Source organism: Salvelinus sp. IW2-2015, linkage group LG32 (genome assembly GCF_002910315.2).
Source record: "Salvelinus sp. IW2-2015 linkage group LG32, ASM291031v2, whole genome shotgun sequence".
Taxonomy (NCBI): Eukaryota; Metazoa; Chordata; class Actinopteri; order Salmoniformes; family Salmonidae; genus Salvelinus; species Salvelinus sp. IW2-2015.
The window spans coordinates 30,591,969-30,607,811 of record NC_036871.1 but is presented as its reverse complement, the minus strand read 5'-3'; the positions used below and the strand labels follow the sequence as shown (position 1 = coordinate 30,607,811).

The 15,843-nt window shown below is 42.7% G+C and overlaps 1 protein-coding gene across 3 annotated transcripts in view; it reads left to right on the top strand.

Moving 5' to 3' along the window:
• The window catches only part of LOC111957176 (disabled homolog 1), a 23,299-nt gene extending 7,657 nt beyond the window's left edge, over positions 1 to 15,642 (top strand). The window contains exons 4-11 of one of the 3 annotated variants that reach the window (XM_023977926.2): positions 4,462 to 4,500; positions 5,454 to 5,519; positions 6,971 to 7,039; positions 9,668 to 9,715; positions 10,524 to 11,376; positions 11,569 to 11,696; positions 12,018 to 12,127; positions 13,725 to 15,642. In XM_023977926.2, the coding sequence (XP_023833694.1) occupies positions 4,462 to 4,500; positions 5,454 to 5,519; positions 6,971 to 7,039; positions 9,668 to 9,715; positions 10,524 to 11,376; positions 11,569 to 11,696; positions 12,018 to 12,110 (1,296 nt within the window). In that variant the 3' untranslated portion in view covers positions 12,111 to 12,127; positions 13,725 to 15,642. Of the gene's footprint in view, positions 1 to 4,461; positions 4,501 to 5,453; positions 5,520 to 6,970; positions 7,040 to 9,667; positions 9,716 to 10,523; positions 11,377 to 11,568; positions 11,697 to 12,017; positions 12,128 to 13,721 lie in introns of all 3 variants that reach the window. The other 2 variants (XM_023977925.2, XM_070436554.1) reach the window with 2 other exon arrangements.
• Positions 15,643 to 15,843: the final 201 nt, after the last annotated feature.

Here is a 15,843-nt window from a genome sequence, read left to right as displayed (position 1 = left end):
GGGAGGACATCCTTGTCTATGACATCATACATGCCACTGTGAGCAGGTCCGTTGTCACTTGAGAGACATCCTGTCTATGACATCATACATGCCACTGTGTGAGGTCCTGTTGTCACTTTGAGAGGACATCCTGCTATGACATTCATACATGCCACTGTGTGAGGTCCTGTTGTCACTTTGAGAGGACATCCTGTCTATGAACATCATACATTCCACTGTGTGAGGTCCTGTGTCCCTTGAGAGACATCCTGTCTATGACATCATACATGCCACTGTGTGAGGTCCTGTTGTCACTTTGAGAGGACATCCTGTCTATGTACATCACTGTGTGAGTCCTGTTGTCCCTGAGAAGGACATCCTGTCATGACATCATAACATGTCACTGTGTGAGTCCTGTTGTCGCTCTGAGAGGACATCCTGTCTATGACATCATACATCCACTGGTGGAGGTCTGTTGTCACTTTGAGAGGACATCCTGTATATGACAATCATACATGCCACTGTGTGAGGTCCTGTTGTCACTTGAGAGGACATCCTGTCTATGACATCATACATGCCACTGTGTGAGGTCCTGTTGTCACTTTGAGAGGACATCCTGTCTATTGACATCATACATGCCACTGTGTGAGGTCCTGTTGCACTTTGAGAGGACATCCTGTCATGACATCATACATGCCACTGTGTGAGGTCCTGTTGTCGCTCTGAGAGCGACATCCTGTCTATGACATCATACATGCCACTGTGTGAGGTCCTGTTGTCACTTGAGAGACATTCTGTATGACATCATACATCCACTGTGTGAGCCTGTTGGCATTTGAGAGACATCCTGTCTATGACATCATACAGCCACTGTGTGAGGTCCTGTTGTCGCTCTGAGAGGACATCCTGTTATCTTTATGACATCATACATGCCACTGTGTGAGTCCTGTTGTCGCTCTGAAGGACATCCTGTCTATGACATCACTGTGTGAGTCCTGTTGTCGCTCTGAGAGGACATCCTGTCTATGACATCATACATGTCACTGTGTGAGTCCTGTTGTCGCTCTGAGAGGACCTTCTGTCTATGCATCATATACATGCCACTGGTGGAGGTCCTGTTGTCACTTTGAGAGACATCCTGTATATGACATCATACATGCCACTGTGTGTAGGTCCTGTTGTCACTTTGAGAGGACTCCTGTATTATGACATCATACATGCCACTGTGTGAGTCCTGTTGTCACTTTGAGAAGGAATCCTGATATGACATCATACATGCCACTGTGTGAGGCCTGTTGTCCTCTGAGAGAGACATCCTGTAATGACATCAATACATGCCACTTGTGTGAGGTCCTGTTGTCACTTTGAGAGAAATGACATCATACGTGTGTCGGTCACCTTGATATTCCTTCTGGTTCTTCAAAATGAAAAATGACACAATTAGTTTGATATTCAGATTGTTTCTAATAGGTAAATCTTCAGGAATAGTTTTCAAGCAGTGTAAATATATTTATTTTAGTCAAATAAGAAAAAGAGCTTGTTATAAATGTTCTCTGTAGTCGACATCAGGATGCGACATAGTTTTACCTCAACTATGTGTTTACCTTACCTGTCCTCATTTACGTATGTTAATGCTTTTAATGTAATGTTCATATTACTATCAACCATTTACTGTAATGTTAAATGATATTCATATTTACGATTAATTCAACCATTTACTGTTTAATGTTAATGTATCATATTACTATCAACTATTACTGAATGTTAAATGTATCATATACTATCAACCATTACTGTAATGTTAAATGTTCATCATTACTATCAACCATTACTGTAATGATTAAATGTATCTTATTACTATCAACCATGTACTGTAATGTTAAATGTATCATATTACTATCAACCATTTACTGTAATGTTAAATGTATCATATTACTATCAACCATTTACTGTAATGTTAAATGTATCTTATTACTATCAACCGAGTCCTAATTGACACATACAAAAATAAATAAATAAAAATATTTGTGCACTTTTGTTTCTTTCTAACATGTTTTGTTTCCTCCCCAAAACGTTTTTTTTTCTGGGTCTCAGGAGGATAAAAATAGATGAAGCGTCTCTCACTTCTGAGTTCCTAATAGGATAGGCCTCTTTTCCCCCAAGCCAATGGCTGATGTCCTTGCATGCTCTTGGTCTGTTGTTCTTGCTCTGTTATTCTCCCTGTTATTCTCCCTGTTATTCTATATGTTATTCTCTCTGTTATTCTCACTGTTATTCTCGCTGTTATTCTCCCTGTTATTCTCTCTGTTATTCTCTCTGTTATTCTATCTGTTCTTCTCTCTGATATTCTCTCTGTTATTGTCTCTGTTATTCCATTTCTTGTTCTATCTGTTATTCTCTCTGTTATCCTCTCTGTTATTCCCTCTGTTATTCTCTCTGTTATTCTCTTTGTTCTTCTCTCTGTTCTTCTCTCTGTTATTCCCTGTTATTCTCTCTGTTATTCTCTCTGTTATTCTCTCTGTTATAATATCTGTTCTTCTCTCTGTTATTCTCTCTGTTCTTCTCTCTGTTATTCTGTCTGTTATTCTCCCRGTTCTTCTCTCTGTTATTCTCTGTTATTCTCTCTGTTATTCTCCCTGTTATTCTCTCTGTTCTTCTCACTGTTATTCCCWCTGTTATTCCCTCTGTTATTCTCTCTGTTATTCTCTTGTTCTTCTCACTGTTCTTCTCTCTGTTATTCCCTGTTATTCTCTCTGTTATTCTCCCTGTTATTCTCTCTGTTATTCTCTTAGTTATTCTCTTTGTTATTCTCTCTGTTATTCTCTCTGCTATCCTCTCTGTTATTCTCTCTGTTATTCTCTTTGTTATTCTCTCTGTRATTCTCTCTGTTCTTCTCTCTGTTATTCTCTCGGTTATTGTCTCTGTTCTTCTCTCTGTTATTCTCTCTGTTCTTCTCTCTGTTATTCCCTCTGTTATTCCCTCTGTTATTCTCTCTGTTATTTTCTCTGTTCTTCTCTCTGTTCTTCTCTCTGTTATTCCCTGTTATTCTCTCTGTTCTTCTCTCTGTTCTTCTCTTGTTATTCTCTCAGTTCTTCTCTCTGTTCTTCTCTCTGTTATTCCCTGTTATTCTCTCTGTTATTCTCTCTGTTCTTCTCTTGTTATTCCCTTTTTTATTCTTCTGTTATCTCTCTTTCTCTCTGTTTAGGTTTTTCTCTGTATCCCTGTTTATTCTCTCGTGTCTTCTTCCCTCTCTGTTATTCCCTCTGTTATTGTCTCTGTTATTCAATTTCTTGTTTCTAGCTGTATTCTCCTGTTTATCCTCTCTGTTATTCCTCTGTTATTCTCTCTGTTTATTCTCTCTGTTCTTCTCCTGCTTTCTTCTCTCTGTTATTCACTGTATTCTCTCTGTTTTTTCTTATTCTCTCTGTTATTCTCTCTGTTATCCTCTCTGTTATTCTCTCTGTTATTGTCTCTGTTATTCCATTTCTTGTTCTATCTGTTATTCTCTCTGTTATTTTCTGTTATTCTCCCTGTTATTCTATGTTATTCTCCCTGTTATCCTCTCTGTTATTATATCTGTTATTCTCTGTTATTCTCTCTGTTATCCTCTCTGTTACTCTCTCTGTTATTCTCCCTGTTATCCTCTCTGTTCTCTCTGTTATCCTCTCTGTTATCCTCTCTGTTATTCTATGTGTTATTCTCTCTGTTATTCTCTCTGTTATCCTCTCTGTTATCCTCTCTGTTATCCTCTCTGTTATCCTCTCTGTCCTCTCTGTTATCCTCTCTGTTCTTCTCTCTGTTCTTCTCTCTGTTCTTCTCTCTGTTATTCTCTCTGTTATTCTCTCTGTTATTCAATTTCTTGTTCTATCTGGTATCCTCTCTGTTCTTCTCTCTGTTCTTCTCTCTGTTTTTCTCTCTAGTCTTCTCTCTGTTCTTCTCTCTGTTCTTCTCACTGTTATCCTCTGTTATTCTCTCTGTTAATCTCTCTGTTCTTCTCGCTGTTCTTCTCTCTGTTATTCTCTCTGTTATTGTCTCTGTTATCCTCTCTGTTATCCTCTCTGTTATTATCTCTGTTATCCTCTCTGTTATTCTCTCTGTTATCCTCTCTGTTATTCTCCCTGTTATCCTCTCTGTTCTCTCTGTTCTCTCTGTTATCCTCTCTGTTATCCTCTCTGTTATCCTCTCTGTTATTCTCTCTATTATCCTCTCTGTTATTCTCCCTCTTATCCTCTCTGTTATCCTCTCTGTTATCCTCTCTGTTATTCTATCTGTTATTCTCTCTGTTATCCTCTCTGTCCTCTCTGTTATTCTCTCTGTTATCCTCTCTGTCCTCTCTGTTATCCTCTCTGTTATCTTCTCTGTTATTCTCTCTGTTATTCTCTCTATTATTCTATTTGCCTCTGTATGTTCTTGCTCTGTTCTTCTCTTTATCCATCGTCTACTTGTTATGTAAAATGTTCCTTCTCTTCAACGATCACACAGACCATTCTGGAGGATGAGGTGGATGATCCAGTCTACCAGGTAGGTCGCCACACAACACCTACACAGCCAATCAGAACTAGCGATGGAACCCCATGTAACGTTTACACTCTAGCTTCTACAGACACAATTGTTTTCACGTGATTAATTCTATAGAATTAAAAAACACTTAATCCTTAATTAATGTAAATATCTGCCGCTGATCTGCTTTAATGAATGATTCATGATACCCAAACCATCTCAATAATACGCAGTAGACCAACCATCATAGTAGACGGTTTTGTTCAACCATTTGACTCTCCCATTGCCAGTGCAGTGTTGTAAAACCATATATTTTCAGTTGATCTGTGTATATGTACTGATTTTCTTCTAAAGACCTATCTGACCCTGACTGGTTGTTCTCCCCTCTTGCTTTTGGCTGAAACTGGAACATGATACTCTACTCTGTTGCTCACACTGAATACAGACAACACTAACCCTTACTCTGAATGCTTATGTTCAGTGGTTATGCCCCACCCCCTTCAAAACATGTCTAATGTATGCCCCTTTAGGTTGTACTACTGTATGCCTGAAAAAAACATTTAATTTGCAATTCTGTAGTAGCATTGGCTGTTTTGTTTTGATGACAAGAGTCCAATGACCATTGGGCAGAATCCTGACTTGAGATCTGGGCGTGTAACCGATTCAGACTTTCGTGTAAATCAACTAAGTTACAAGCGTGGATCTCAAATCAGTATTAGGCCCTCTGTGTCTCGGTGGTAGTGGAGATGGAGATCAGAACTCTTAGACCTCTACAGTACCTGTTACCACTGCCTGACCAATTACTGTACTCTCTCCTCTTATCTTCTCTCTCTTTCTTTCCCTGTTTTTCTCTCAATTTTTTCTCTCTCTCTGTCCCTCAATCTTTCTCTCAATCTCTTTCTTTCTCTCTCTCTTCCCCCATCTATCCCATCATCCTCCATCCCTATTGGCCCCACCCACTTCCTTTGTTGTAGTACATTGTGTTTGAGGCTGGACATGAGCCCCTCCGTGGCCACCAATCAGAGGAGAGCGTTTACCAGGTACAATACCAAGCCCCGCCCCTTACCTTTTGTAGAGTAGTCAACCCAGAGCTTTGTGTTACAATAGAATATGTATGTTTGTTAGAGAGCAGAGCAGAGCAGTACACTCTGGATATTATTCTTTTTAAATAGTATACTCACAACGTTCCTAATTTAAATGATGAATAACATCTCAAATCCACAGTTCAGTGAAGTGCAGTCAAGGCCAGTTATTTTGTCAGACCAATTCATCAAGGCTTCTCTAGAGTCTATGTGGGATCCCTGCAGACATCCAGAGGTTTGACCTTCCCGTTTAGTTCAAGGAACCAAGAGCAGCTTCTATGAACCTAGAATGTGATTTAATCTTCCCCCCCTCCTCCCTCCTCTCCTCCCTCCACCACTTCCCTTCTCCTCCCTTCACCTCCCTCCTCCTCTCTTCTCCTCCCCCTTCTTCCTCCCTCCTCCTCCCTCCTCCTCCAACTCTTCCTCCTCCCTCTATCTCCCTCCCCTACTCCTCTACTCCCTCCATCACCTCCCTCCTCTCTTTAACTCACCCCTCCTCCTTCACCTCCCCCTCCTTCCTCCCGCCTCCTCCCTTCTCCCCACATCCTCCTCCTGCATCTACCTCCCGCCTCCCTCCTCCTCTCTTCTCCTCCCCCTCCTTCCTCCCTCCTCCTCCAACTCTTCCTCCTCTCCTCCCCCATCACCTCCCTCCTCCTCTCTTTACCTCGCCCCTCCTCCCTCCATCTCCCCCTCCTTCCTCCCTCCCTCCTCCTTAAACTCCTCCTCCTCCTTCCATCTCCCTCCCCTCCTCCCTTCTTTCTCCCCCCTACTCCTTCCTCCTCTCCTCCTCCTCCCTCCTCCTCTCCCTCACCTCTCTGAGGATGTAAGATGCATAGAGATTAATCACTTGCCATGCCATTTGATTTCTGAATGAAACAAGATCAATAGACAAGAAGAAATTGCAGCCCAATGCCAAGTTAGCCAGTCGAAAGAGAGAAAGGGAGGCCATATTGTTGAATACGGTTAATATATTAATGTGAGGAAAATGAAGAAAAGAGAGGACAGGACAGGGCAGGACACGATCCTGCGTTGTCAGTTTCCATAGATTTAAACCTCTGGTTGAACATTGTATAAATGGAGAAAACCAGCTGTGTGATCTTAATGTCCAAACAGAGAAGTAGCATGCACAATCTGACAGTACTGCTTACAATCAATATGAATTTAAGCAGAATTGATTCGAGAGCGGTACAACTGTCGAATTGTATTTGCATAACATTGCTTTTAGACCAGACCACAATATCACCATGTGTAGACCAGAGAGACATTCTGAAATGATGACAGAACAGTAGCTTTGAGACACTGCAGTAGAAAGGATTATTTTTTAAATAAATGCGTTTTTTTTCGTTCTCAGCCTTGGTAAATGGTGTTGCTCACTGTATTGTTTTATTTTGACTGGACCTCCAACTCAGGTCCCTACCGCTACCAGTCACCAGAAGGGAGAAGGGATCTATGACGTCCCAAAACGCCATTTTATGACTGTAGGTGTTTTGTTTTTGTTTTTTTGTTCGTCCACACCCCCCATTGGCAAACCTCTCTGTCTCTCTCAATGGAAAACCTCCCCTCTTCTTTAGTTTCCATTGATGAACCCCTGTCTGTGTGACCACTGTTATACACAGTATACATCCACAAACTGGTCATCGACTGGTTATCATCAGTGTGTGTCTAGGTCATGGTTGCCTGCCTGTGCACTAACTATCTGATATAGATTTTTCTGGCCGAGGAATGATATATAGAAATAGAATGTACTGCTCTGGAATGATCAACCGTTGGGTCTTAGTCAACTCTAGAGGTATGATGATAAAATGATATTCAGGACTCATGCATAACCTTCCACAACAGATTCATGATTTGTCCCTCAAGCTTGGATGTTGCACCAGCTACAGATGGAGTCTTTGCTCCAAATCCTCCACACAATTTAAAATATGACTAGGAGGACTACTAGACATCAAAAAGGCGTAATGTCTTAGAGACAGAAGGTTTTGTGTCATTTTCAGTCTCAGTTGAATAGTGGGTTGTTCCATCTTCCTGGGAGGTGAATATGAGAGGTTTGCTGGTGGAGTTGTTGTTTGTTTGGTGGAGCTGCATGCAGACAGACAGAGGGGTCTCCTAGGTTACCACCCCACTCATAAAAACACCGTACCTGTATGCAGAGCAAATATATATTTTTTACAGCAGATTCATTTCTGACCACCAAAAATAGACAGGTCATGGATTAACTGTTCGTTTTTATGAGTTTCCACCATATCAGATGCACTAGTCGTTCTTCTTTATTTAAAGCTGGAATCTTTAATGGGGAAACTTCCACGTCCGTTTGTGATATTACAACAACAGAGAAGTTACTGTAAACAACCAACACTGTTTTTCCTCTCTGACATCATTGCACGTGCAATAGAAGAGCACAATATGTATCAACAAATGTTGTACCATGCCGCTCAAAGCTCCTCAGCTGGGAAACAAACGGCAACAAAGTGGAGCCGTCTTTATATACGGCAGGATTCCATCTTTAAGCCCATTGGTCAAGACGTACATGGAAACAGAAGAATGTGTGCTTACTTTTTCTCTTCGCATTCTTCCTGTGCACATCAACTATCTATGGTAGCTACACTGTCCCCCTGCTATCTCTCCCCAACACACATCATGCTAGCTGGTGTTGTATCAGTAGCTGCCTCCATATCTCTAAGAGTTACTGCTTGTCTGTTCATTCAGTTGGAGCTCTACTGAGAGCCTAGATGCCCAGCCTGACATGTTCAAGTTCAACTTTATCTGTTGAAAGAACACGATTCACAAGTAAACTTGAACTTGAACGTGTGTGTCACTCTGCCTGCCAGTCTGCCGGAGGGGAAGGCCTATAGAACTATAACCACACTACCTTACAGACACCTGCCTCAGCCCCCTTAAGGTTAAATGAGACTGTCAGACCAATACATCATGTATAACAACAATATGGTGTAATGTATGTACTGTATATGATTCGTTTCCTCCACACAATTCAAAGAGGGTATAGACAATGTTATGTTAACCCCACACACACACACACACTGACTGCTGTTTTTTCCCCCCCCCCTCTATTTTCCTCTATTCTTTGGTGTTGTGTGTGGGTGTGTGTGTGTGTGTGTGTGTGTGTGTGGTGTGTGTGTGTGGTGTGTGTGTGTGTGTGTGTGTGTGTGGTGGTTGTGTGTGTGGGTGTGTGTCTATTTATTGCATGCAATCCTGGTGTGTGTTCCCTGGGTGATACATTGTCTGCTTGTGCATGGCGCCTGCAGTCCTTGACATACTGTACATTTCATGTGTCTACTGTAGAACCTCTGCCAGTCCTCGTCTACTCCTCTGTATTTGTAATTAAAATCTGTCAGAGCGCTGGACGTACATGCCAGGGGGTGAGAACGAGTAAGTAGGCAACGGTCACGTCTGGCAATATGGGTCAGGTGGTTATATTGTTTGGGAGGAAGGAACTATGGTGGCCGGGAAAAAGCAACATGTAACAGGGCCTGAATCCTACCCACTACGCATGATATCATTATTATCTTGTGTTAATTAGGTAATCACAATGGTATTGCATCATGGGACATATCAGATAGGGGTGATTTGATTGGTAAGATGACGGACCGAAGAGGAATATCTAATCAGCGTTCGTGTAGCATTGGACTGAATAAAAACCGTTTTAACCCAGCCAATTACAGAGGCACCATGAGAGATTCATTTTAGATCAATTTTCTGATAATGAAATGAGAGGAAAGAAGAGGCTAATGTTTCTAAGCATCTGCAATACAATTCTATACAGTACACACACCACACACAACACACACACACACACCACACACACACCACACACACCACACACACACACACACACGTGCACACGCACACGCACACGCACACACAACTACAGAGTTGAGCACCGGAAAAACACACATACCACAACACAGGAGCGACCGGAACACACACACACCAGCAGGAGCCTAAGAACACATGAGCACAAACAACACATATCCACCCTAACCCGTTATAGATCATAGAAATGTGTTATTACGATAAAGGCAGATCGAGCTTTTGTTTTGTTGTGAAATGTCACTGTTCTCTTTCTCTGACCCTTTATCCCTGCACAGAACATCAACCACTTTGATCTTGTTCGAGACATGTCCACTCCCCCCTCGGTGAGTAACTGGACCTTCCCATTCAAAATCATTTGTATTAGAGATGATTTGTTTGTGAGAGAAATACAGATGCTTTTCACTACAGAATGCTCAAGTAAATAGATTGCAGGACTCTATCTAAGTAAATAGATTGCAGGACTCCTATTCTAAGTTAATAGATTGCAGGACCTCTATTCTAAGTAAATAATTGCAGACCTTCTATTCTAAGATAATAGATTGCAGGACCTCTATTCTAAGTAAATAGATTGCAGGACCTCTATTCTAAGTAAATAGATTGCAGGACCTCTATTCTAAAGTAAATAAATTGCAGGACCTCTATTCTAAGTAAATAAATTGCAGGACCTCTATTTTAAGTAAATAAATTGCAGGAACTCTATTCTAAGTAAATAGATTGCAGGACCTCTACTCTAAGTAAATAAAATTGGCAGGACCTCTATTCAAGTAAATAAATTGCAGGACCTCTATTCTAAGTAAATAAATTGCAGGACTCTATTTCTAAGTAATAGATTGCAGGACTTCTTATTCTAGTAAATAATGTCAGAACCTCTATTCTAAGTAAATAAATTGCAGGACCTCTATTCTAAGTAAATAGATTGCAGGACTTCTATTCTAAGTAAATAGATTGCAAGACCTCTATTCTAAGTAAATAGATTGCAGGACCTTTACTCTAAGTAAATAGATTGCAGGATTCTATTCTAAGTAAAATAAATTGCAGGCCTCTATTCTAAGTAAATAGTCCACAATGATCCATGTGAAATAATACAGACAGTGCCTGGTTTAGACTTGTGTGTGGATGATTTGCCTTCAGATGCCCCCGTCCCCGGCCAACACTTTGGACCCCAGCAGGAGCCACCACCAGCACCAACACCAACACCCCCCAGAGTTGTTCACCGGCCCCTTCAGCCCCACCTCTGTCCCCTCAGGGTACATGACCATGGGGCCAGTCCAGGCAGCCCAGTGGGCCCAGCAGGGATCCTTCTCTGGCCAGGCCCAGACCCTGGCCTTTGGGGTGCAGGGGCCCCTCCAGGTGACCCAGGTCCTCCCGGGAGGCCAGCCCGTCATCTGGAGCCAGGCCAACATCTTCCCTGCCACCCAGCAGCAGTGGGCTGCCATGGCTGCCTACATGCCCGCCCAGGCCGTGGGCGTGGGGGGTCACCACCTCCCCATGATGGTGCCCATCACCACCGTGTGCCCTGGCCCCCAGGGCCTACACGGCGACCTCTCCTCCACCCCCTCCTCGGCCATCACCAGCCCCCAGCACCAGGCGATGGACCCCGCCCTGCTCCAGCAGCTGCAGCAGCAGCACAGTCTCAGTGGGGATTCTGACGCGGGAGAAGGCCCCTCTTCGCTGGGCCTTGTCATGTTGGGCAGCAGGTGTGGAACACCTGGGCCGATGAGTCCCACTTCAATGGGTCTGGGTGCTGTGGGCAGGTGTGAGACGCCTGTTAGCTTTGTCATGATGGCGAGGTGTGAGACGCCCGGCCCTGGTCCAGTGAACGTGCCTCCTGACACCCTGGTCTGTAGCCAGCTGTGCCTGGGGTCACCGGCTGTGATGTCACCATTGGCCTTGACCCAGGAAGAGGAAGGCAGCTGTAGTGACCTTGACCTCTCTCGGATGACCTTGAGTCCTGGCACGTCCACCTCACCCTCCACTGACTCAGGTAAGCTCTCCCTACTGCCAGTCTCTGCTACATTCATACTAGACTAGATAGATAGTTACAGCACAAGTAAGTTAACCAACCCAAACCTTAACCTAACCCTAGCCCTACCCTATTTGATAACGTTCAATGCTTTATGTGAAAAAGGTACACCCAACAACCAAAACTCCTATACCTCCCACTCTCTCTCTGCAGCGTCCACCCCAGCCTCCCAACCTGGACCGTCCTCAGACTCCGCCTCGTCCCAGACCAGTGACCCCCCCACAGACCACTCTCCCATCCAAACACAGGCCACCCCCCCCAGCACCAGGGAGGATGACTCGGTGAGTCTCGAATAAGCTGGTCATGATGATATAATGATCTATCAAATAGTTGGTGGATAGTTGTCTTAATGGTTGAAGTTATTGAATTAACTTGTATCTGTGGATTATACTCGTGTGGTATTGACCATGCTCTCTCTCTCTCTCTCGCATCTCCTCTCTCTCTCTCTCTCTCTCTCTCTCTCTCTCTCTCTCTCTCTCTCTTCATCTCTTCCCCTCTCTCTCCTCTCTCTCTCTTCTCTCTCTCTCTCTCTCTCTCTCTCTCTCTCTCTCTATATAATATATATATATTATTAATTATATATTATATATATATATATATAGGGCTTATGCACCAGGGCTCTGTCTCCCTGTCCATCCGGTGATGCTCCACCTGATTCTCCGCAGGCCCAGATCTGTCCACAGGAAGACAGTTAGAGAACACCGGGCTCTTGGTGGGTCTCCTCTCCTCTATTCTCCTCCACTCTCCTCTCCTTTCTTATACTCTGCCTCCTCTTTCAACCCACCCACTTCTCTCCTCTCCTCATCCCACCCCTCTCCCGCTCTCTCCACCCCCTTCTGTTCTATTGTCCAACCTTTTTGTATACCCCCTAAGGCTGCTTAAAACATCTCTGTTCTATTGTCCAACCTTTTGTTATCCCCTAAGTAGCTGCTTAAAAACATCTCTGTTCTATTGTCCAACCTTTTTGTATCCCCTAAGGCTGCTTTAAAACATCTCTGTTCTATTGTCCAACCTTTTTGTATCCCCCTAAGGCTGCTTAAACAATCTCTGTTCTATTGTCCAACCTTTTGTATCCCCCTAAGGCTGCTTAAAACATCTCTGTTCTATTGTCAACCTTTTTGTATCCCCTAAGGCTGCTTAAAACATCTCTGTTCTATTGTCCAACCTTTTTGTATTCCCCCTAAGGCTGCTTAAAACATCTCTGTTCTATTGTCCAACCTTTTTGTATCCCCTAAGGCTGCTTAAAACATCTCTGTTCTATTGTCCAACCTTTTTGTATCCCCTAAGGCTGCTTAAAACATCTCTGTTCTATTGTTCCAACCTTTTTGTATCCCCCTAAAGGCTGCTTAAAACATCTCTTCTATTGTCCAACCTTTTTGTATCCCCTAAGGCTGCTTAAAACATCTCTGTTCTATTGTCCAACCTTTTGTATCCCCCTAAGGCTGCTTAAAAACTCTGTTCATTGTCCAACCTTTTTGTATCCCCCTAAGGCTGCTTAAAACATCTCTGTTCTATTGTCCAACCTTTTTTAATCCCCCTAAGGCTGCTTAAAACACTCTGTTCTATTTCCAACCTTTTTGTATCCCCCTAATCTGCCTTTAAAACACTCTCTGTTTTATTGATTGGTCTAACAACCCTTTACCGCTCAGTTCTCGTTCTCTGTGTCTGTCTGGGTTTTCCAGAGACACAGATCTCTTCTTTGTCTTTGAGTCTCTCTCTGTGTCTGTCTGGGGTTTTTTCCAGAGACACAGATCTCTTCTTTGTCTTTGAGTCTCTCTCTCTGCTGTGTCTGTCTGGGTGTTTCCAGAGACACAGATTCCTTCTTTGTCTTTGAGTCTCTCTCTGTGTCTGTTGGGTTTTTTTCCAGAGACACAGATCTCTTCTTTGTCTTGAGTCTCTCTCTGTGTCTTTGCAACTGAATGGTTTTCAGACAATTATTTGTTTAAGACTTACTTTATTATGGCTCTGTAATACGTGTAAAATGGAACATTTCTGCATTGATTCTGTACGAGGACCTAAGGAACAATACTGCCACCTGCTGTCTATAGGCTCATAACTGCACATATTCCACACATGAGTATATCTGAAATTCAGTGGTGTGTGTGTGTGCTGTGTGTGTGTGTGTGTGTGTGTTGTGTGTGTGTGTGTGTGTGTGTGTGTGTGTGTGTGTGTGTGTGTGTGTGTGTGTGTGTGTGTGTGTGTGTGTGTGTGTGTGTGTGTGTGTGTGTGATGTGTGTGTGTGTGTGTTCGTGTGTGTGTGTGTGCCTTGCTTGTATGTGTTTTAATGCTGGTCCCTCCCTTTCCAGTAGAAGGAACCTCTGTGACCGTCAGGAGGATAGAAGAAGATGAGAGGAGAGGAGGACAGTGGACTGAGAGATGGAGGAGAGGAGACTCTGGACTCCTATGTCCCTCCTAATAACTTGATTACACGGATCTCTGTTCTGGAGAATGCTGATATTGGCAGCCTAAAGCAGCAATATCATAGGTGGACAGCACAACACTCTCCTCACAAGCTGTCTTTCCCCCCCAGACAATCGGAAGCCATTTCTCCCATGAAGTGACCTATGATCTTTGACCAAACTGTAGCAGTGGGTCGTTACCACGACAACTTCCTGCCACAGGTCAGTGGGCAGAGACACCTTATATATCATGTGACCTGGGAGGACCAATCAAACTGCATGGTCAGGACGAGGATTCTAATGGTTTCTAAGGATGAAATCATTTTTGGGGTGTTTTTGAGGAGGAATGGTGTCCTATGGGGTTATACCCTTCGTTTGGAGAACTGCCACCCGCCTCAGAGTACTCACTGTGTAGAACAGATGGATTTGCAAAATGTTTTCAAACAGCTGACTTGTTCCATTGGCATGAACAGACTATGTATTGTGGATCCAGTGAAACACAGCAGAGACTGCGAGACAACTGTTCTCCATAGCTTCATAGCTTCCTTTTCAATGCTAAAAGATAAAAATATTATTTTTATTTTCTAAGCTGCGACTTCTGAGTTGACGCTTCTGAGCATTTTATGGATAACGAAAACAGCTTCGAGGCATCAGTCGAAAGAATTCCTGTTTGCCAAACTTCTATTTTGTAAATAAGATTTCCTCAAGACCCCTTACACCGGAAACTCTGTGCCAAAAGATAGGTCTGTCGTCTGCCTCTCTGATGCAACCTACCTATGGCTCTCTCAACTTTAAAGCAATGTCATACCAGCCCCTCTGTCTGTATTGTCTGGATGTTTGCTTTGCTTTCTTGCCAATCAATTTTACTTTTTTACTTTCTGTTTCTGTGTTGGGTTTGGTCAGTCAGTCTGTGACATATGAACTGTGAATCTGTGTTACACAGCCATTGAATCAAAGATTCACGTATGACGTAACTCACTCTTTTGAAAAGGTCCTCACACACAAAATAAAATAAAAGATCCACAGGCCAATAAAGTCCCTGTCACTTTTACCTGGGGGGCATAACCTTGCTTTTAACTGTTTTAGACTACTGAACAGGTGTACTACCCATCCTTCAATGTTTGCTTTCAATCTCTATGTTGAACTACTCAACTGCTACCAGACCTGGGTTAAAATACTATTTAAACCTTCCAAATACTTTTCAGCATTTGCTTTAGCCTGCCTCGAGTGCCATGTTGGCGGGGTTTGCACTTTAGGGACTTTTCTATTGGTTCCATAGCAACGGGCAAGCTCAATCACACACCGCTAAAGTATTTGAAGTTATTTGAAATAGTATTTGAACCCAGGTCTGCTACACATGGGTGGTTTCTAGGAAACAAACCAATAAGCTAGTTGTGACGGCCCAGCCAGCAGTAGACTCCAGAGTGCATTACTATGCCTTATTATTATCGGTTGTGTTGCGTTGTCCCGCCACTGTTATATCGTCATGTCATTGTATTTCAGTAACATGGTTGATTCATGCAACTAAAGGTTTGGGGCATATTGTAGGCCTGTCTGCTTCACGGAGTTACAAATGGCAAAACTTTAAAAGATTATGAAAGAATAGAGATATTATTGCTTTTACTTCTAGACTATGATGATAATATCTGTAACCCTGCTCGTATAAGAAAATGCTAAATTAAATGGTCCAACGATATTTTGTAAATTTTATTTAGGAATTCCAACAGTCATGAAAAGAGAAAAGGACTTTTGTACGTATATTTCTTCCCATTCACTGTACTACTAATCCCCACTGTTCAGTCACAAATAAAATATCATGTGATTCCCACTTTGCTCCTGAATATTTGATTATGCTGCCAGTCAAACATTTTTTAGCACTCTAAACTGAATATCACTCATGCCTTGCTTATTTACACCTTGCACTAACATGTACGTTTCGTGATCTGATCAATATGTATGCAGATTATTTGACAGATATTCTTTCAAATATACAATATGCATTTATTTATTTATTTGAAGACAGTTACTG